Source organism: Bombyx mandarina, chromosome 10 (genome assembly GCF_030267445.1).
Source record: "Bombyx mandarina strain Sakado chromosome 10, ASM3026744v2".
Taxonomy (NCBI): Eukaryota; Metazoa; Arthropoda; class Insecta; order Lepidoptera; family Bombycidae; genus Bombyx; species Bombyx mandarina.
Genome location: NC_143217.1, coordinates 10,998,858 through 11,020,330, shown reverse-complemented (window position 1 = coordinate 11,020,330; position 21,473 = coordinate 10,998,858). Strand labels below are relative to the sequence as shown.

Below are 21,473 nucleotides of genomic sequence, written 5' to 3'. Positions count from 1 at the left end.
CTGCCCCACCCTTCAAACCGAAACCGCAGGGTGGCTATATGGTTAAAGCCTCGACCTCATGTCTCAAGGTGAAGGGTACTTTCCATTTTGTATCTAATATCAGATGGACATTAAGTTCGGTAGATCATCCACAAAATAAATTTTCATTGTAATTACCTCCAAAAAGACCTCTGTTAGTTTTGTAAATTACAATAAACCTCAGGCCGAAACGTGGATAGAATTCGTGATGCCTCTTTGTGCCGTCGACAATAGGCTTAAGCTTGGCCGACCGCTCATACTGCAGATGTAAGCACCCGGCCTCTCACCACCCATTAACCTAACCGATTCTCTGATGTTGCAACCAGTATAATCTGCCGTATTAAAGCCGACTATAGCAATCAGTGTCCGCTAATGTTATATTGAAAACTTTGACTAATTTCTGGAGCGTGAGCGAAAAACAATTGACTAAATAACAATAACATGTATTATCATAAAACACAAAAGATTGTCCGCGATTGTTACCGTATAGATTCGAGCCACGATATCGGGCGGGGTACGACCGAAGGAGGACGACCTCGTTATTATTTGATAGGTCCCATGATGAAAATACTCACGACACGCAACTTTCTTCACCTTCACTCGTCAGAATAAAAACGACATTGTATGGTATTTTTTCAGCCCTTACATGAATATGAATAGAGCGCCTAAACCCAGCCTAAACGAGACAATCTTCCGCAAAAGCGGTGAAGGATTGTCGTTCATCACGCACGAATTTCGTCAAAAAGTTTGAGAACTTTTGATGTGCACATCACAATGGCGCTTCGTCCTATACGAAAGTACGAAGCGGCTCCGAGACGATCGTAATCGAGTACCGTCGATAAAAATTGAATTCCTACCTTTCAGCCGTAAGCGACGTGAGGACACGCCGAAGATTTACCTATAATGCGATCCTATTTACAGACTGGGAAATTCTATTTGCTTAAAGGTCGTACTGAGGCAATAACGTGGACGTCGCGACGCTGCGGGCGGGGGATGCAATAAGCTGAGCGGCCAGCAGAGCCGTCGCCAATTTAAAGAAAACTCACTGAACCGAAAGACAAGCGCATTGGCGGCTCACGAGCACGGCATCCGCACCCGTTCGCTCTCTAAGGCTCCTCATATAATTTTCAATCCAACGAGCTTTAAAATCGATTGCCCTTTGTAAGTGCAAAACGATAAAAGGGACTATCTACGGCGATGTTGCGGATAAATTAAAGGCTTAACCAGAGCGTTTTCATGTACATCGATAAAGGTTGTCTATTGTCCGTTCTCTAGTACTGTTAGTAACAAAAAAAAAATACCATGAAGTAACATTAAATGAAAATTACGTGTTATTAACTACGGTAATTTTCATTTTTTATTGTTCCCATTTCTTAGTAAAACATTAGGTACGTTCGAGCCACAGCAACTACGAAAGTAATAGTTAGTCGTTCTGAAAGTAAAAAAAAAACTTTTTCGTGAATCGTTAAAGCGAAACATAATTTAGGAATGTATGAAAAACGTAAAGATAAAGTTTCTCGATCAGATTATAACATAAAGGCCGACTCAAATACATTTACATGATTGGGTACGGTGATACATTGGTTAGTTCAGAATCGGACGGATCGTGCTGAGTCGTAATTAAACCTCTAAAGGTATATGATATCACTGGAAGTTCTCAGTACGTTCAAGTGAAGAAAACCGCAACGTATACATTCTAAGGGAACGGCATTGAGACAGTTGGGTCGAGCAGTCTCACTCCTCCGTTTCATGCAAACTCGCAAATTGTATGAACAAGTGCGTAATGTTAGTTATCTGTCGTCTTAATACCTGTTTAATGAAAGGGTTTGATCGTAAATCTACATGGTTAAACTTAATATACCGTTCTATTGGACTTGGCTCGAACCGTTAGTAATTAATGCGCTGCCATCATAGGGAAAGTTTTACAACTGCTAGTATTGAAACTATATAAGTATGAAAGTTCGGAGGTAAGAGGTGTTTGCGTTCCACTTTAATTTGAGTTAAAATAAGTTAAAACGATTATTTGCAGGCATGTAATTATTGAAACATCTTATGTAAATTTAACGCTACTTTTGGCAATGCTCTAAGCTTGGTTAGTCGTATTAATTGGATTGTCTCGTTAGTGAAACGTAGTGATTTCTCACGTCAATATTAATTTTATTCTAACAGTTATGTAATTCAGAACAGTGATTTTTCACTGTTTTTTTATTCGGACTAGTGGCCCCGCGGTAGTTGAAATTCGACTATAATTAATGGAAATTATAAGTTTGAACATTATTATGGTTCTATTAACAAAGACTATTTATTATAATTCTATAGTCACAGATTTCGTCAAGACTACACTTTAGACAAATATTAACAAAGACAAACAATATTTAATCTATTCTCAATTTGACCATACACTGCAATAAGAAAAGTTTGTCAATAAACAAATGCATACTATTTGTGCGTGTGTGTCAAATACATGCTAGTGTGTGTAATGTTTTCTTTATTGATTTAATGTATCTTTTATGTGTTATTTTAAAAAAATATTAGCACTGTCCACCCCTTCTCTATATTCTCTATAAGTGTGGGAAATTTCATACTTCTGCATCCACGCAATTTTCGTAAAAATGGATACAAAGTTTTTGCTTCACGTATTAATATATAGATATTTGTAACTGTTCTGTTCAGAGCTCTCTGGATTAGTAATTGTTTTATTAATAAAGGTCACTATAGGGTTATCAGCGGCATAAGTGTGCCGGTGATTGACCGCTGTCCGTAATTGGCGATAACTTCTTAATCATCAGTTGGTATGGCAGCATTTGCATCCAACTCCAAATCTCATCCTTTAAAACTAAGTATGTGATTACATCGTGAAAAAAATTTAGAACTGTGTACCGGAAGGAAGATTTTATTGCTTAGATGGGTGGACGAGCTCACAGCCCACCTGGTGTTAAGTGGTTACTGTAGTCCATAGACATCTACAACGTAAACGCGCCACCCACCTTGAGATATAAGTTCTAAGGTCTCAAGTATAGTTACAACGGCTGCCCTACCCTTCAAACCGAAACGCATTAATGCTTCACGGCAGAAATAGGCAGGGTGGTGGTACTTACCCGCGCGGACTCACAAGAAGTCCTACCACCAGTAAAATCGGTTCATGTACTGCGATTACATTTCGTATTTTTTTTGTATCAACTATAAGAATCTATGTTTCACAAATTAAAATGACTATGAATTCATTTCTTGTTGATACTAATAGAAGATCGTGCACTAAAATGAAAATAAGTATTGAAACGTAAATGTGATAATAATAAACCGCTTACTGAACATTTAGCTTTGTATTGATAACTAGTACATTCCCAACTCTAAAATCCCTAAGCACGACTGCAATAATAGATAGGGCTTCAAACAAATTGCTAATGATTACAGAATTATATCAGAACGATAAAAGTAATGGTTCCTGTCATCGGTCAATAGTTCACCGTTTTCTTTTGTCATTTAGTTATCAATTTTTAATCTATAATGCAGTGAAATTGAGTTGAATGCGAAAGGAAAAACTTTAATGCAAGAAATGTATTTTCCCATGGTATTTTAGTGAAAGGCAGTCGATTTCTATGTTACATACATAATGACTGCGTTGCTTTTTAAAACAGATCTATTTTTTTCAAAGATGATCTTATGGATAATACTTAAAAGCTATATTCAGTACAAACTATCAGAATATCTACTATTATTATAAACACGCTATATCTTTTTGATCTCAGTGTATTCGTAAACATATAAAATAAAGTATACGCGTCATTATTCATACGTTTTTGCGTAAGTCTATTAGATCAAAAAGATTTATAGTGGGCTGATGTTACATAAATATAGTTTATTGTGTTCAAAAGTTCTATTCTTAATAATTGTTATCTCGTGACAAGTGCTGCCGAGAATTTAATTGCTACTATGAATTATGTAAGAAATAATTAATTTACTTTCTAAGATTTGTCTGCTATGAATTTAAATAGGATTCTGATAGCAAAGGTCAACACATAGTTATGCATGAGTTGTAAAAGCCATAATCTATACTAATCTATACTAATATTATAAAGAGGAAAGATTTGTTTGTTTGTTTGTTTGTTTGTTTCGAATAGGCTCCGAAACTACTGGACCGATTTGAAAAATTCTTTTTCCATTAGAAGCCGCATTGTCCCTGATGAACATGGGCTACTTTTTTTTTAATTTTTTTTTTTGGTTTCATGTGCTTTTTAATGTTTCCGAAGCGAAGCGAGGGCGGGTCGCTATGAGTCAATAAAAATATCTTCGAAATATTTGTGACGTTTTGAAATTTGGACGTAACAAAAGTTTATTATAGTTCTTATGGATTCGAAGGGTCATAACAATTACAAAAACTTTTATTGACTTTATAACTCAAAAATATGTATTTCACATCACCTTAAATAAAGTTTTAAAAGCATTTTACTATTTCTCAATATAATATTTAGCTATCCTTGACTACGAGCTTTATAAAGCACTTGATAGTTTTTTTGATTATTTTATTTGATTTGACATATATGTCAAACAAAATTTAACTCTGGTACCAATTTACTTGTCACCTGTCTATAAAATAAAATAAAATAATTTCAGAACGGTAAATATTATTTCATACAATATTTTCGTTTGATAAAATATTAACATCCAAAATATTTATGTATGTTAAATTTGAATCTACCCACATCATTGTATGTATTTATGTAAGTAATTCTATTGAACAATAGCCAAAGACAAAACAATTCAGTACTCTGTATCATTTTGTATCTGATCTGATCGGTAGCAGCTTTTTATATTTTGTTAAACCATTTTTATTTTAATTAATAAATTTACTTCAAAAGAGGCTTTTTTTCTCTACATTAAAAACAAAACAGAAAATGAAATTTTTATAAAAGTTTATTAAATTCAAGAGGTCAGTGATTTTGGTTGAATATTACTAGTCGCAGGCTACCACTAATTATCAAAGTGCAATTAAAGTTTGTTTTAACATAGAAAATGTTAGAATTAATGTATATTTCAGTTTTATGTTTTATTATTCGCGTTATTTCAACTCTCAAATCTTGTAAATGTTCATTGACTATTAAATGGACTATAAGCCCTGTCTTGGGGTTTGCTAGTAACAAAAAATTAAAAATTTCAAGGCATTTATTCCTTCTTCTTATTCTTTAACCTTCTTTTAATTGACCACTTGAGAAGTTTTTAAAGTAGAAATGAAACTCACTAGTCAAATAATTATAGATAGACAGACTTCAAATTGTTTATTATTTATTTCAGTTTAAAAAAAGGGAAATTACAAAAGTTTGTGTCATTAATTACCATATAGTTAAGGAGATACTAAAACTTTTAAGTAGATGGTGGTTACTGGTAGGACGTCTTCTTAGCATGGACGAGTAGGTACCACTTCCCTACTTACTTCCGCCGTGGAGCAACGATGTGTTTCGGTTTGAAGGGTGGGACAGCCGTTGACTGTATAACTGAGAATTAGAGCTCATGTCTCAAGGTGAGTGTGGTAGCATTTACATTGTTGCTAAGCTCCGGTAACCACTTAGTACCAGGTGGACCGTGAGTTCCTCTGCTAATCTAAGAACATTGAAAAATGTTACATATGACACCTCACTCGATCGAGACCACTAAAACAATATACCATTGAAAATCTCTGGAATCCTAACACAGTATACAAAATTTAATGTGTATATTGTTTTAATATATTTAAATTTCATTTTATTCCATATAATTCTAATGCTATTGATTAATATTATGCAAAATGAAACACTCAAATCAAATAATTATTTATTATTGTACAGTTAATAGATATTTGACCCGATCGAATTAATGTCCGCTTGTTATTATGTTTGAAGGTTATATGAAATCTTTCTTGTACATTTGAAATGAGATTTCGGTATCAATAATTACGTATACCTACTATTGAGTGCCACAAAACTATCTTTCGTTAGGTCACTTTTTGATACAATTTTATCAGCCACTTATGCATTTATGTTTTTATATACTCGTGATGGAATCTTGGAACGTCATTTTTACCAACTTCAAGACGTGTTATTTATTACTAACTTGAAAATATGGACAAAAGCTAAGGACCGATGACTAGTACCTATGGGGAAAATATAATGAAATGAATTGTTAGTTCGATTTTTTTTATTAGCGTATTTTTAAATTTTTAAGCTACATACATGCATAATAATATAGACTAGTGGTCCCCCGGTAGTCGAAATTCGACTATAATTAATTGAAATTATAAGTTGGTACACTATTATGATTCTATTGTCAAAGACTAATACATATTTAATCACAGATTTCACCAAGATTACACTTTAGACAAATAACATTAAAGACAAACAATACTAACCTATTGTCAATTTGGCCACAGACTTTTAAACAATAACAAGAGTTTACAATAAACAAATATAACGCATGCGTGTGTGTGTCAAATACATGGTAGTGTGTTTAATGTTTTTTTATTTAATGATTTAATGTTTTTTTTTTTTTTTGCTTAGATGTGTGGACGAGCTCACAGCCTACCTGGTGTTAAGTGGTTACTGGAGCCCATAGACATCTACAACGTAAATGCGCCACCCACCTTGAGATACAAGTTCTAAGGTCTCAAGTATAGTTACAACGGCTGCCCCACCCTTCAAACCGAAACGCATTACTGCTTCACGGCAGAAATGGGCAGGGTGGTGGTACCCACCCGCGCGGCCTCACAAGAGGTCCTACCACCAGTAAATGTATTTTTTATGCATAATTTAAGAAAATATGAACATTCTGCACTCCTTCTCTATATTCTCTATAAATGTGAGAAATTTCATGCTCCTCCGTCCGCGCAATTAACGTAAAAAGGATACAAAGTTTTGTTTCTTCACGTATTAGTATATAGATAAATTACATATTTTTTTTACAAAAATTGGCAATCTTGTCTTATATCCTATATAAATGGAAAGCAAAGTCTCTTTGTAGTATGTGACACGCGATGCTCTACAAACAACCCGATTAGATGTGTATGGAGGATTCATTTATCATCATCTCTGGCTGTTTGATCATTAGTTGTGTTCGCGTCTTCGGTTGGACAACTTACACAGTATTGCTGTTAGCGTTCAATGGAGGTAAGTACTTGTCGTCATTTTTGCACTTTTTTCGCTTTCTTTCAAAAGAGATAATCATGAACTTGCATTATTTTATTAAATTATTTATTTTGATTTAAGACCGCTTTAATGTAAAAAAAATATTAAAATTCTAACATCAATAGGGGCTACTTATTTATTAGTAAAAAGCATACATCAAATTATTTTAACAAGGATATTTAAAAAAAAATCGTGTCCTAAAACGCGTACCAGTGAAAAGCTCTTTTTTACATGGAGCTTTAAATTGTTAAAGCTAATGTTATGTCGTATTACTTTAAAATGACATCATTATTGCATTTAATATTTAAGGGAATCATGTAAGCTCTGTTTGAAAAAAGAAAATACTGAAACTGAACCGTTTTTGAATAAAATTTTAATTTTAGTCACCCTATTGTTTTCTTTTTGTACATTTTTCAAGTGCCGCTTGTTGGACTTTGTCTAACACTCCAAAGTGTCACCTTTGATATTTTTATAAATTTAATACAGAGAAAGGTGTGATTATTGTCTGTTTCAATTCTTGATTTTTTTTATTTTAATATGAGTATCAGAAAATGTAGATTGTATAATTTAAATAAAGGGACCTCCGAGGTGTAAAATGAAATCTAAAAAGTTATATTAAAATAAATAAAAACTTCCAAAACTTATTATTTTATTGTCATTATTAGAACTAAAATATTAATTTAACATTAATTTCTTAATAATAACGTACAACAAAAAAAATACAATTTGATATATTATACTATATCATTACAACACTATCATGAATATTATTTGTTACGGTTTAAATAAAGTATAAAAAACTGAAGCAAACAATACAAGTTTGTATCACAATGCTGTAGTTATTTTATAGGCAACACGCAAAGCAATAATTAGTAAAGGGGATTTTATGAGCTCCCTATTTCGGAAAATATTTAAGCTACGCCGGAAATAAAAAGAAAGAAAATTTTGTTCGAGAAACGCTCTTGTTTGTCTATGACTTAATATGTGAGATAATTTAATCAACTTTCATACAGTTGCAGCGATACATAGTAGGTGTAAATTTTGTTCGTAATAAAACCCATTTTTAATAAAAGGAACGTAATAGTTTCGTAATTGTTTCCATAACAACATATTATAAAAAATATCAGGAACTTGCAGTAAATCTTAACTCTCTATATTAATAATATTAAAGTGTTTATTTGCCAATCCACAAATAAACAGTATTTTAGCATTAGATAAAGGCACTTGATCAAATCGCTCGTAAAATATATACATAAAATTATTTGATTCCGAGAGCTCGGAATTTAATTACGAAACTAATCATCCAGTTATTTGTCTACCGACACGCCAAAAATTTAATAAAACAATCCACCACGGCTTCACGACTGGAGTAATATTCTCGGCGATTAAATCACTAATACATTACCAAACATTTAATTAGAAGCTGCGATTAAGGAGGATGAAATATATTTTGAGGTTTTTTTTAAATGACGATGGTCGCTTATTTCATATGATATATGTGAAGTAAATAAGTGTAATAAATTTATATGACTATCATTACTGGAGCAGTCCCTTCTGATCCCTAGAATATTATTATGTCATTTGAGACGTCAATTATCTTTTACTCAATTTTACTGGCTTACTCATTTGTGGATAATGAGTATTAAAAATCGTTTAACCAGCAATAAAGTGATGAATTTTATTCTTTATTCGATTAGATTGAGTTTATTCACTCAATCATTAAAATAATAAAGTCTACAATAAACAAAGCTTGTAAAAATGTTTGGGTGCTGTAGAAATGTGCAGAATAAGACTTCTTTCCTAAGCGGTGCGCTTACATATCTTCATCATTCCGTGAGACGAAATGACCAAACAGGACTATCATTCATATATAACTCTGTTTCAGTTCCGGCTGTATTTTATAGGCGAGAATGTATAGCAAAAAAAAACAACAACAAAAAACAGTATATTAAATTTATTAAAATCGCAAATAAAAATCAACAAATTATCATCTACAAATTAGATACAAATTTACCGATCAACTTACCATTTTGGTGTTTCTGTGGCTTTGTGGAGACTGTATCGTGACAATTTTTATTTCGCGCGTTTACTATTGTATACGCTATTCGCTGCTACTCACTTTACGGTATTTTTACTGAAAAAACGAAATTATTTTAATCACAAAGGTTCAAAATTAAATCTATCCGACTACGTTTGTAACGTTTGTATATCGCATCTATCCTAAAAAAATCCTACTAACGAAACTTTAAAATTTACAGACGCAGAGTACGCACCGAGGAAGCAAACGCGGCATTAATGTATTTATTCAATGAAATTTTCATCTGAGTGAACCAGCTATCGTAATTTAGAAATCATATAAATAATTATACAAACTTGGATTGGATTCATGGAGTTTTTACAATAAATTCAACATTAAGGAAAAAAAGCTCTACAAGATAACCAATGGTCACACAAACAAATGTTTTCCAAAATTTTCTCCCAAATAAGAAAAACAAACTCTAACGAACTTATATTTTTCCCAGTTAATATCGTTGTTTTATGCGATTTAACAATTTTATCCGAGCTATTAGTTCGGCCGGTCTTATCTTATCGCACTATTTAAGTACAAACAAAATATTGCGCTTGTTGTTGAGTCTGCCGAGATCAACTCGTGCCAAACAAAATAACAGATCTGAGATTCACATTTAAAGTGTCCGTATGAATATAACAGGTCGATTGATCTGTTTGTTGTTTTTAGTGAGGGTCGAGAGGAGGGAGCGACATGACGGCGCCGCCCAGCCTATAAGAACCACTTGCGGCTGGGGCAATGTGCATCCGACGCGGCGCGCACTCTTTAACTTTAAAACTTTGTGTTCCTAAAATAAACTTTTAATATCGCGTCATGAATCACTGATAGCACCGACGGTATGTGACCAGTTGACAAGTGCACGGATATTGCAAACTGATCGTGTACTAACCCTGAGCAGCGTGCACGTCGGATCCGGCTAGTTAATCGGCAGCGGGAGCACTGTCGCGATCGCGTTAGGAAGCACTGACTTGTTCACTTTGTACACATAAAGTGAGAGCGGGACGCGAGTGATAGTCGCACGGCGCGGGCCGGCGGTCGGCGCGAGAGGGAGTGCAGCGGCGGTCGGCGACGCGGGTGACGAGCGACGGAGCCGCTGGAAGTGTGGCCGCGCGACGCCGGGGGCAGGCCACGCGCACGCGTCGGCCGCCCAGCGCCCGCCCCCCGCATCGACCGCCACCACCCACCCCCGCCCACCACCCGCCCGCACAGCCCGACCGACTGTTTTTCTCTCGGCACCCGACCGGGGGACGCACCTGATTTTTTCCGTGATATTTTTTCCTCCCTTCTCTTCGCGACGCGATCCGTTCGCTTTCATTACGGTTTCGAGTTTGATTTATCACCGCGGCGGGTCTGAAATATTCTTGCGATGGAACTTGGTGTCGAACGCTCACCTCCTAATTAGCATCGATTGATCGTAAAAAACGAACACCTGACCAATAATTCATTTATGGGTCAACATTTCAGCACACATAAAGTAAAATTCATCTTAAGTTTCTGTACCGTGCCTAGTTAATTTCTTCTCGAATTATACGATTTTAAAATTAATCAACCTGCAGTCCCTCACAAAGTAAAGTTTGCCGCCATATTGATGTCAATATTAAATCTATTAGTTTCATCAACTCGAAGAATCCAAGCCTCGCGTAGGCCGTAGCATGTAGCCCATCTACGACGTAGCGAGCACTACGACTTTTGTCCATTTGAGTTTCAAAATGCATACTTCCCACACGACCATATTTGGCAGCATTTCAATTTTGATGTTTCATATTTGTGTCATAAGTTTAGACGGAGAAATACAAAAAAATACCACAAAAAGAGAAAGGAGTTATTTGTAAACGGTTGACGTCTCGGCATTTTTATGCAAAGTGAGTCGCTTTGAAACTGTTTAGACAGCTGCTACGGGATATAGGATTTTATTTTTGTGTAGTTTTCAATTTGATATTCTTTTTATGTTTTTTTTTCTACTTAAACAAAAATACTTTTAGAAATTATTAATCTATAAACAAATGAATGTTTGTAAAATATATATAAAATATGTTGGATAATATTTTGCCTTTTTTATTCTTTTGAACGATATGAATGAGCAGATAAAAATCAGTTCATTTAATATTATGTGAAGCTTAATGAAAAAAAAAATGCAAAATCACATTAAGACAAGAGGCCATTTCACAATTAAATTGAAGAAAAGGCTATTCCACACTTTAAACGGAAACTCAAAACTGATTGACGGGTCAGATCAGGATTAAGACTTATTAACAAGTATGATTAGATCGAAAATTAAATTAGTTACCTAATTGTTTTTAATATCATTATTACAGAAAATTCGTAAAATAAACGTTAGAAGCAAGCGATACACTGTTGTCTCGCTCTTGCATATGACTTACATTAGAATTTCGTGAAGTAAGATATTAATTGCTATCCTTTTCAAATCGACTATGTAACAAATAAATATTAGGTATATGAAAATAATTTAGCGCATAACATGTTTCATTTCATTAGATTTTTTTTATTTTTAGTTGATCAATCTGATGCTTTACAAAAATCCACTAATAAAACATAATTGTTATTGCGACTCAAGTTGCAAAGCTTAGTGTGAATATTTCATTTCTGTAATGAAATGGCTATTTTCTCAACAGCTAACAATGTAGAGTAAAAAATAGACTAATTCTTCACTAGCAAAGAATAGTTTTTAAATCTGATTTTAAATATTAGTTGCTTATTCAAAAATTGTTTTGATTTTATACAGCAGATGAACGGGTTCATCGATTCATTGGATACAGCTTAAAAAATAATCTTAAACGAATTTTAGAACTGAACTTGTATGCAATTAAACTTTTAAGACGTCCACACGAATTAAATGCAGCCATCAGACTCACAAAAAATATAAAACGTTTCTCTGTTATCTGCATTGTGTTTTTTTTAATAACTTCGGCTAACATACGTATGTTTTTTTTATTGCTTACATGGGTAGACGAGCTAGCCCACCTAGTATTAAGTGGTTACTGGAGCCCATAGACATCTACAACGTAAATGCGCCACCCACCTTGAGATATAAGTTAAGGTCTCAGTATAGTTACTTCAAACCGAAACGCACTACTCCTTCACGGCATAAATAGACGGGGTGGTGGTACCTACACGTGCGGACTCACAAGAGTTCCTACCACCAGTAAAAGTATGTATTAAAATCGTTTTATTGCTCTTGATAGAGACGAGTCCAGGGTCTATCTCGTTTTCATCAGTTACAGGAAGCCAACTACGAAATTGATGTTTTAGTTTTAGATTATACTAAACAACTAGTTAAATCTTCAAACCAAAACGCAGAATGCTTTGTGGCAGAAAGAGACAGGATGGTGATATCCAGCCGTGTAGATTAGCAATATGTCCCCAGTATATGATACAGTAATTTATAAAGTGATATTAAGTATATTGTCTGAAAAGTTCATTAAATTATTTTAAAACAACACATTATATTGGTATTTACGCAAAAAGTTTTCAAGCTTAAGCTTATCTACGCAAAATAACGATTAAGCTCCAAAAACAGTCGCCGTACGAACAAATAAAGAATGAAACACAAAGCTCACGCATCACTTTAAATACAACAGCAAAATTATTTCAAAAGCACCCATGAACACGAATGGTGAGTATTAAGTATCGTGTCAACAGAAACATATCAAAGCCGTGACCCGATGGCGTTCATTAAAAAAATGTTCGCAAACAGTTTTTAGGTTGTACAACATGCTTTTCAACAACGAAGCGGTTGAAATTAAAAGTAATCACCGGCTCGGCACGGAAGCATAGATATGAAAAATAATAGACGCGTCTACCTGCGGTCGGTATGCGGGCGCGATTACACTTTTGTGACTTAAATCTTACACTTTGTTTATGTTTCGTGCAATTGTGGGCTCCTAACAGTTGAATTTAACGACGGCATAATTTTAATATACAACAAAAATTTCAAGCCCAAACATTAGTAGGTTTCTTTTTTTTTGTATTGCTCTTGTAGGCTGACGAGCGTGCGGCCCACCTGATGGTGAGTGGTTACCGTCGCCCATTGACTACAGCAATGCCAGGGGCAGAGCCAAGCCGCTGCCTATCGCTTAATACTCTCCACAAGCCTCGTTTGAAGGACATGTCATAGCGCTCAGGAAACACCGTGGAGGGGAGCTCATTCCATAGCCCATATTTCGTGAATAATATAATTATATATACATACGTAAATATATATAAGTATATGTATGTATTTTTAGTTCTATATCCGAATACAAGTTTATTTTTAAATACAATTCAAAAGCTACTTTTACTACTTTTACATCTAGACAAATTTAATAATTTTTTCATAATTCTTGTAATTACTGTTCTGGAATAACTAACATTCTCGAATATACCATACACTTGAAACAACGTTCTACTGATGGAAACAACAACAAAGGGAAACCGCAGCAAAGCACACTTATTATGTAAATATAATATGAAGGCAAATTACGTTAAAATTTTGTAGTAAAATAAGACTTTATTTATTTAATTCAAAGTCTGTTCCATATGATGTGGTAAGAGAACTCACGATACTGGTGTTAAGTCATTATCGGAGCGTATGAATGTAGAAACATGAATGCTCACATCGAGGTTGAAGTGTCAATTACTTTTTAATAGCAGTTTACCTTCAAAATTGAAAACCTCGAGGTAGAAATGGTTAATATGAAATGACATATTTCCCTACGACTCGTGATACCATCAGTTTTCTGAAGCAATTACAATCGCCAAATGAATGATTTCGAATCTCTACACTATAAAGATGTAAGTAATTTATACTTGAAGTAGGGTGTATTATAAGCTTACGTGGGTAAGTACTATAGTAACCTATTCCTGTCGCGAAACAATCATGGTTTTCGTCTTGAGAGATAGGTTCGTGAATGAAGTTACGATCTCATAATTTAATATCGTGGTGACTTGTCATCATTCCGAAATTCATTTAAGTAATTTGAGAATTACTTGAAATTGCACACTCTAGGTTGAAACAATTATTATATATTTAATTGAAAGAATTATTATATAATTGCCGTAATTTATGCAAAATCTGTTGAATTTCATACTCCGGAAGTGGTTGTAAGCTATATTTAGAGTTTCGGTTATACGCATAGGATAACTTATAAAGCGTGTATATGATCAAGTGAATGATCGAAGAAATAATTTACTCGAAAATTCCTTGTTACTTAATATTTAGTTAGGAATTTTCGGGATTATTATATAATATTGTTTTAACATTTGTCGGTCATTTGTCAGCTACAGTCTAATCGCATTTATTGTATACTAGTGGTCGCCCGGTAGTCGAAATTCGACTATAATTAATTGAAATTATAAGTTTGTACACTATTATGATTCTATTTTCAAAGACTATTCTTCTATAGTTTTATAATCACAAAATTCGCCAAGACTACACTATAGAAAAATATTAATAAAGACAAACAATATTTAATCTATTCTCAATTTGACCACAGACGTCAAAAACAAAAGTTTGACAGTAAATAAATAGTATGCATGCGTGTGTAATGTTTTTTATATTGATTTAATGTATTTTTAGGTATAATTTAAAAAAAGATTAACATTCTGCACTCTTTCTCTATATTCTCTATAAATGTGGGAAATTTCATTTTCCTCCGTCCGCGCAGTTTTCGTAAAAAGGGATACAAAGGTTTTTTCTTCACGTATTAATATATAGATATGTATGTATTTGACTAATGTTTCCCAACGTTTTATGAATCTAAATTTAGAATTTCCTACTTATTATTACTATCATTACTTTGTGTGCATTAATTTAATGAAATTTTGTGCATTTTGAAGAGAAGCAAGCCCTGAGTCCTTTGCCCGTATTCTTCTCAAAGTGAAACTGAATTCCGAAATGATGGTAGTCATGATGATTTAAAAACATCTATAAAGGCCTGTTTGAATAAAAACCTTTTTGTTTTCAAATAGATTTTTATTGTGCTAGATGAGTTGACATCCTGTTGGTTTTCGCCTTGTGACGCGTTTACCAGAAGCCGTCAATCTCAACAATATGAACACTGCCACCTGACCCACGCCGATCACAGATGCCGATCGAAATCTCAATTTTATTCCAAAACAATAATTCCCACCCTTCAAAAAAGAACAGATGAGCGCTTCGCAGCAGAAATAAGGACAAAGATTGTGTTTACATACTGTTATTATTTTAATAAACGCGAAATTAGGGAATAAAACGATTTAATCCTGTTGTCACTTACTATTTTTTCACTATACATTACGTTTTTTTTTTATTGCTTTGATGGGTGGACGATCTCACAGGCCACCTGGTGTTAAGTGGTTACTGGAGCCCATAGAAATCTACAACGTAAATGCGCCACCCACCTTGAGATATCAGTTGTAAGATCTCAGTATAGTTACAACGGCTGCCCTACCCTTCAGACCGAAACGCATTACTGCTTCACGGCAGAAACAGGCAGGGCGGTGGTACCTACCCGCGTGGACTCACAAGAGGTCCTACCACCAGTAAAACCAGTAAAACAATTACCCTAAATATCGGAGAAAGTGGTTCCGAACTACTACTAAATTTGAGCGAAAGCCTTATTGTTTGTTGGGCTTGATTAATTGTTTGTTCGGCGTGTGACATTTGTATTGCAACTTCTGCGGAAACCAGACGACACGTCACTGTCAGGTAATACGAAATATTGGTTGTATAATATAGATTAGGGTTGCAAATTTTTTGTTTAATTTTATACCAATAAAGCTCATTTGAATAAAAATAGTTCCCTAGTATTACTCCTTTGTATTATTTATTAAGATTTAATTCAATATCGAATACTGTTATATTTTTGTTATAAGCAATTATTGTCATAATGTTATTCTTAAAAAAATATTTTTTTTATTTCTCTTAGATATTAGCAGGTATTTTCATTAGGCAGCAGCTTATCTGCGCCTTGACTTTTCTGATGCCCATGAGTTACAGTGACCACTTACTATCAGTCTTATCGTATTTTCGCGTGCCTCCTATGACAATAAAACAACATAATGAACTCATTGGTTTGGTAGGCAGCGGCTTGGCTCTGCCCCTGGCATTGCTGAAGTCCATGGGTGACGCTAACCACTCACCATCAGGTGGGCCGTATGCTTGTCTGCCTACAAGGACAATAAAAAAAAACATACGATATACAAGTTTTCGCTGCGATAATTCAAAGTACATCAGAGATGTTGCAATTCACTTACCCGGCCATCTATCTTACCCCTCTAGGTACGTACTTGAATTTTTGCAATATTTTTGTGCGTGTTCGCGTCGAGCACCTATCCTGAACTTGTTACAAACTTAATATATTCCCTCGATACTTTCGCCGTTAAACACCGCGAAACTTTGTATCGTTTCACTTTACTTTTATTAATATATTTTTCCATGTAAGTTTTCATTTTCGATATACGAGAATATGATCAAGATTGAAACAGAAAATAAAATTTCTAGTCCGGAGCTTCTTATATGACAACATTCAGTTTAAATATTACACAGGAGAAAACTAGTATGTCACGTCAAACTTCACGAGGTTCTTCATAATTTGTCCTCTGTCTCTTTCGCACACCCGCCATTTTATCACAGTGACGTCATGAACCGTAATGTACCGAAAATGTATGTAGACGAAATTTTTTTGCTATTTGATTACTCCTTTAATTACTTTAATAAATTTGAAGAATCAACTTTCTTATTCCTTGATCCACTATCGTTTTCGCCAAATAATGTGAAGCAAGCTGAGTAACAAGTACCGCGTATTTTAACCGTAATTTTTGTTTACTTTAGACAATTTACAGTAAATACTTGAGCTCAAATAAATTTAGTGGTCGCCGTTTAATTTGCAATTTATTTTATTTACTCACGCAAATCGAAATTAAACACGAACAAACAGCCAATCGATAAGGCTTTTAAGTTATCATTTATAAACCTATTATAAATTTAAACGATCATACCTCAATCTCGATTATAATTGGACTGATATACACAACTATGTGAATTAATTCATATTAAATGCCGAAGCCGAACTGAAAAGCATTCGTTGAAAGTGAAATCAAATCGCTATTTAGGAATCATGGCTAAGTTAAGACACCGATCCGCTAAGATTTCTAATGTCTAAAACATACGATACAGGTCTGCTCACAAATATCACTTAACATTTAAGATGATTTTGAGCCTTATTTTTTTCCTTTTATTTATTAGGCATACTTTAAAACGTTTATTTGTAACTTCTTTAAAAAACATGAAAGTCTTCTGCACGTGCAAGATAACAATTATTAATTATTTTACATTAATTTTTTTAGTAAGCGTAGGTCATTTAAAGTCTAGACACAGAGTGAAATTTAACAAAATTGAATTATTATTACATGTGTTGTAAAAAATCGAAATTTCAATGAAATATTGGATACACACTATTCTCAAACACCGAAGCATTCAATTTTGAATAAAATGTACCATTAGCTGAAAAATACTAGAAAATGTATCAAACGTAATTCCTTTCGGAGAAAAGTACTGTGAAATCTGAATCTTTGTTAACAAATTTAAGTAACACGTCCCGTGAGCCAGGCGGACCATTGTGCGTCTGCGAAATGATCACAGTCCCGTCCAGCTAAATACATAAGCGGATGTGGAGCCATTCCTAATTGGATCACAATTGGGGAGTGACGTAAGGCCCGCTTCGACGGTCCTTAGGGATCGGCAAGAATCGACGTGCCCTTTACAGATTCTATGCTTCAATAGTTTTAAATGAGTAGAACATTCTACATAGGTAAATTGATTTCACTATGTTTTGTATCGTAACGATTTCGTCCAGTTAATTAACTCGTGAAGCCTTTTCCAATTACATTTCTGTCGTGAGTTGAACAAGCAGTGAAATACTCAGTAGGTTTTCTTTTTTTATTGGTTAGAATGAACGACCTAAAAAGCTGTTAACTAAAAAAACGATTTATTTTACTTCAATTATTTTTTATGATATGTTTAAAAACCTTTGGGTTTAATTTAATTTTATGGACAAGTTTTTAAAAAATTTAAAATGTAATCGTTAGTCTCCGAAATAGCATTCTTCGTGTAACAGATTTATTTTACTATCATTAAGGAGACTTTAAATCTTGAGAACACAATTAACAAAGATTTAGTCGAATTAAATCAACGATTACTCGAGGATCGACACTCGTAACGGAACAAAAACAGATAAAATTCTCATCAAATACAATCAGCGGTTGCCTGCACAGAGCTTAAAACACTAGGCCTCCATTTAGAGTTGCCAGATATTGTAACTATCAAATATATTCCTTAAATACTATTATAATTATTTTTAATTGACAAGTAAGCGTTTTTTATCGATTTGAAAGAAATTTATTAGCAAAAATTTTGGTAAGTTACACCGTTGAAATTTTTTTTTCCGTAAATTGCAATTTTATTAAAAATAAATATTGATATGGGTTTACCATGATGACAGATGTTCTACGATAATTGAAATACACTAGAACATTCTTGCACAGTCCCGTATTTCAAAATATCTAATCTGGCAAGCCTATCTTTATCCCAACATTTCCTCGGAGCGAATTTCATTACCACTAGCTTGTCCAGTAATCCGGGCCGGGCAAGTGCCTTAATCTACCCGCTCTCGGTTCGATTCCGACTCTTAAACGCGCCACTTGCTTCGTTTTTACGTATAATCCATTTTTAATTGCTTTCTTACTTGAATAATTATGAAATTTTCAAACTGAAATTAATTACGAGACGATTAAATGAGGTTGCCATTTAGATAAAATATTGTACTTTATTGCTGTTATTTTTTAGGTAGCCTGCTTTAATGACTTAACTTTCATAAATGAGGTTATTTATGCCTTCATATATTTTAAACAAAAATGTTTATGTTTTACGATTTCGTCCATTGAATTAATACGTGCGAAATAAGAAGTAAAGAGTTAATATGTCAGTGAAAATAACACTTTTTCAAAACTAATTATACGATTTAATTTCATTTAAATATATTTTTTGTCGTCACAAATAAGTGATCATAAGAATTCGAAATTTGAGTTTTGTGCAGAGTAATGTATGTTCTTATAAACATTCGTCTTCGAATTATCACTGTTTTTTATCGATATCGCTAAAGCTCATCACTACTACAAAACAAAAAAAGACAAAAATCGTTTGACAAACAGAGAATAAAATGGTACCTAGCTTTTCTATATTTACTTATATATACATAAATAAATATTGAAGAGTGCTTTTGTTCTGTTGTTTTTCTGTTTAGCCAAAGAATGCGTTCGCTTCATTTATCCAATTGACTTGAAATTTGGCGCAGGTGTTATAGCTAGTTCAAGCAATATTTTTGTCATTTCGTAAACAATGCGTGATTAGTAGTTAGTCACGTACATAAGCAATATCAAGAAATATTTTTCATACAATTAACTAAAATCACAGCGGATTGTAGCTTGACAAACTTAAAAAGAAGCTGAGTTTCAATCGCAAAAACAGTGAGAAAAATGCTGTAATACTTTTCAATTACTGTCTTATCAAATTTAAATTTGGAACGGAAAACCGAACGAATAACCTATAAATATACGAATATAGAACATGACGCGCCATCGACACGTGATGTCTCGTCGCGTCTGGGAGTTTTTATTTTTCCTACCTATGCTGATAGCCTTGAGAGGCTATTTCAGCTTACCCTAGCTTGTGTAGGTGAGCTCGCGGGGCTCAAACCGGAGAATTGCTAACACCGCCCTAGCAAGAGCAGTGCTTCGCAGAATCTACCACCGGATCGGAAGCGCGACCCACTGAGAAGATCCGGCGAGAAACTCAGTGGGCTGTGTCTGTGGGTTAATTCGCTCGTCGAGCCCTTCGTCGCAAGCGACGGGTTCGGCGAGGACGGTGACCGGTGCTTGTATTGCCTAAAAGCACCGTTAGTGGATCAGGAGGATCCGTGATGACGTGCTTTGGGCGACGTCGACGGTTTACCAAACGGTCTACAGGATCGGGTATGTAGTTTCCGGCGGCCACGACAAGAGGGTTCTCATGTCGTGCCGCCTTCTCAAAGTGGCGCAGCGATGCCGACTGTAGATACTTACTGACGGGGTCGAGCTCCAGGTCATCGTGGAGGTCCACGTTCCTCTGGAACCATGGTGCTCCGACGGCTATCCTGCAGAATCGGGATTGTATTACCTGAAGGGGTTTCAAGTTGGTGCGGGCCGCGTGAGCGAACACTACGCTTGCATACGTCATGACGGGGCGTATGCAAGTTTTGTAGAGGGTTACCTTGTTACGGAGGGACAGTTTGCTTCGTCTACAAAGCATTGGGTAGAGTCGTCCTAGTATAAACGCGGCGCGATCGCGTACCGTTTTTACGTGGGGACGGAATGTCATCCCTCTGTCGAGGGTGACGCCTAGGTATTTGACCTTCGGGGCCCACGGTATGGGCTGGTCAAAGAGAGTGATGGGGCTAACGGCGGAGGTGTTTACGCGCCTACTGGGGAGTGGGGTGCTCGATGTGGTATTCGGAGGGCGACCCCTTTTGAATAGCACCGCTGTGCTTTTCGTGGGGTTAATGTCTATTCGCCACTTCCGGAACCACTGTCCCATGGTGGTTACTGCGGTCTGGAGTCGCCGATGAAGCAACGACATCTTCCTACACGAGTAGTAGATAGCCGTGTCATCGGCGAAGAGCGCTAGATGGGTCTCCGGAGACCGGGGTATATCGTTGATATACAAACTAAATAGTAACGGGGAGAGTGCGGAGCCTTGCGGGACTCCGGCAGTCAGATGACGGGGACGAGAACGAGTTCCCTCTACTCGATATCGAAACGAACGGTTCGACAAGAAGTCTCGTATGATGAGCACGAGTCTGTCTGGCACTCCCATGTTGTACAGTTTGTAGATCAAACCGTTGTGCCAGACTTTGTCGAACGCCTTCGCTACATCGAAGAAGAGGGCGCCGGTCGGGATTTGTTTACGCCTATTTAGCCCTATTAAGATGTGCTCCGTGAGGCGGTGCACTTGTTGTACGCACGAGTGTTTGGCGCGGAATCCAAACTGCTCGTCTATTAGAATTTTGTTCGCGGTAACGAAGTCCCAGAGGCGTTTCCGAAGGAGCCGTTCGTAAATTTTGCCTATCGCTGGGAGGAGACTAATCGGTCGGTAACTAGCGGTTTCATTATTCGGTTTGCCCGGCTTGTGTATACCGATAACGTCTGCTTCTTTCCATACC

General features: G+C 35.3%; 1 protein-coding gene across 8 annotated transcripts in view; it reads right to left on the bottom strand.

Moving 5' to 3' along the window:
• Positions 1-21,473, bottom strand: part of Rbp6 (RNA-binding protein 6) — a 564,515-nt gene that overhangs the window by 187,214 nt on the left and 355,828 nt on the right. Inside the window, exons 1-2 of one of the 8 annotated variants that reach the window (XM_089730416.1) lie at positions 10,130-10,358; positions 9,199-9,306 (exon numbers count right to left, since the gene is read on the bottom strand). The exons of 6 other annotated variants lie outside the window; for them this stretch is intronic. In XM_089730416.1, the coding sequence (XP_089586542.1) occupies positions 9,199-9,201 (3 nt within the window). In that variant the 5' untranslated portion in view covers positions 9,202-9,306; positions 10,130-10,358. Of the gene's footprint in view, positions 1-9,198; positions 9,307-10,129; positions 10,359-21,473 lie in introns of those variants that run through there. One more of the 8 variants, XM_089730417.1, reaches the window with a different exon arrangement.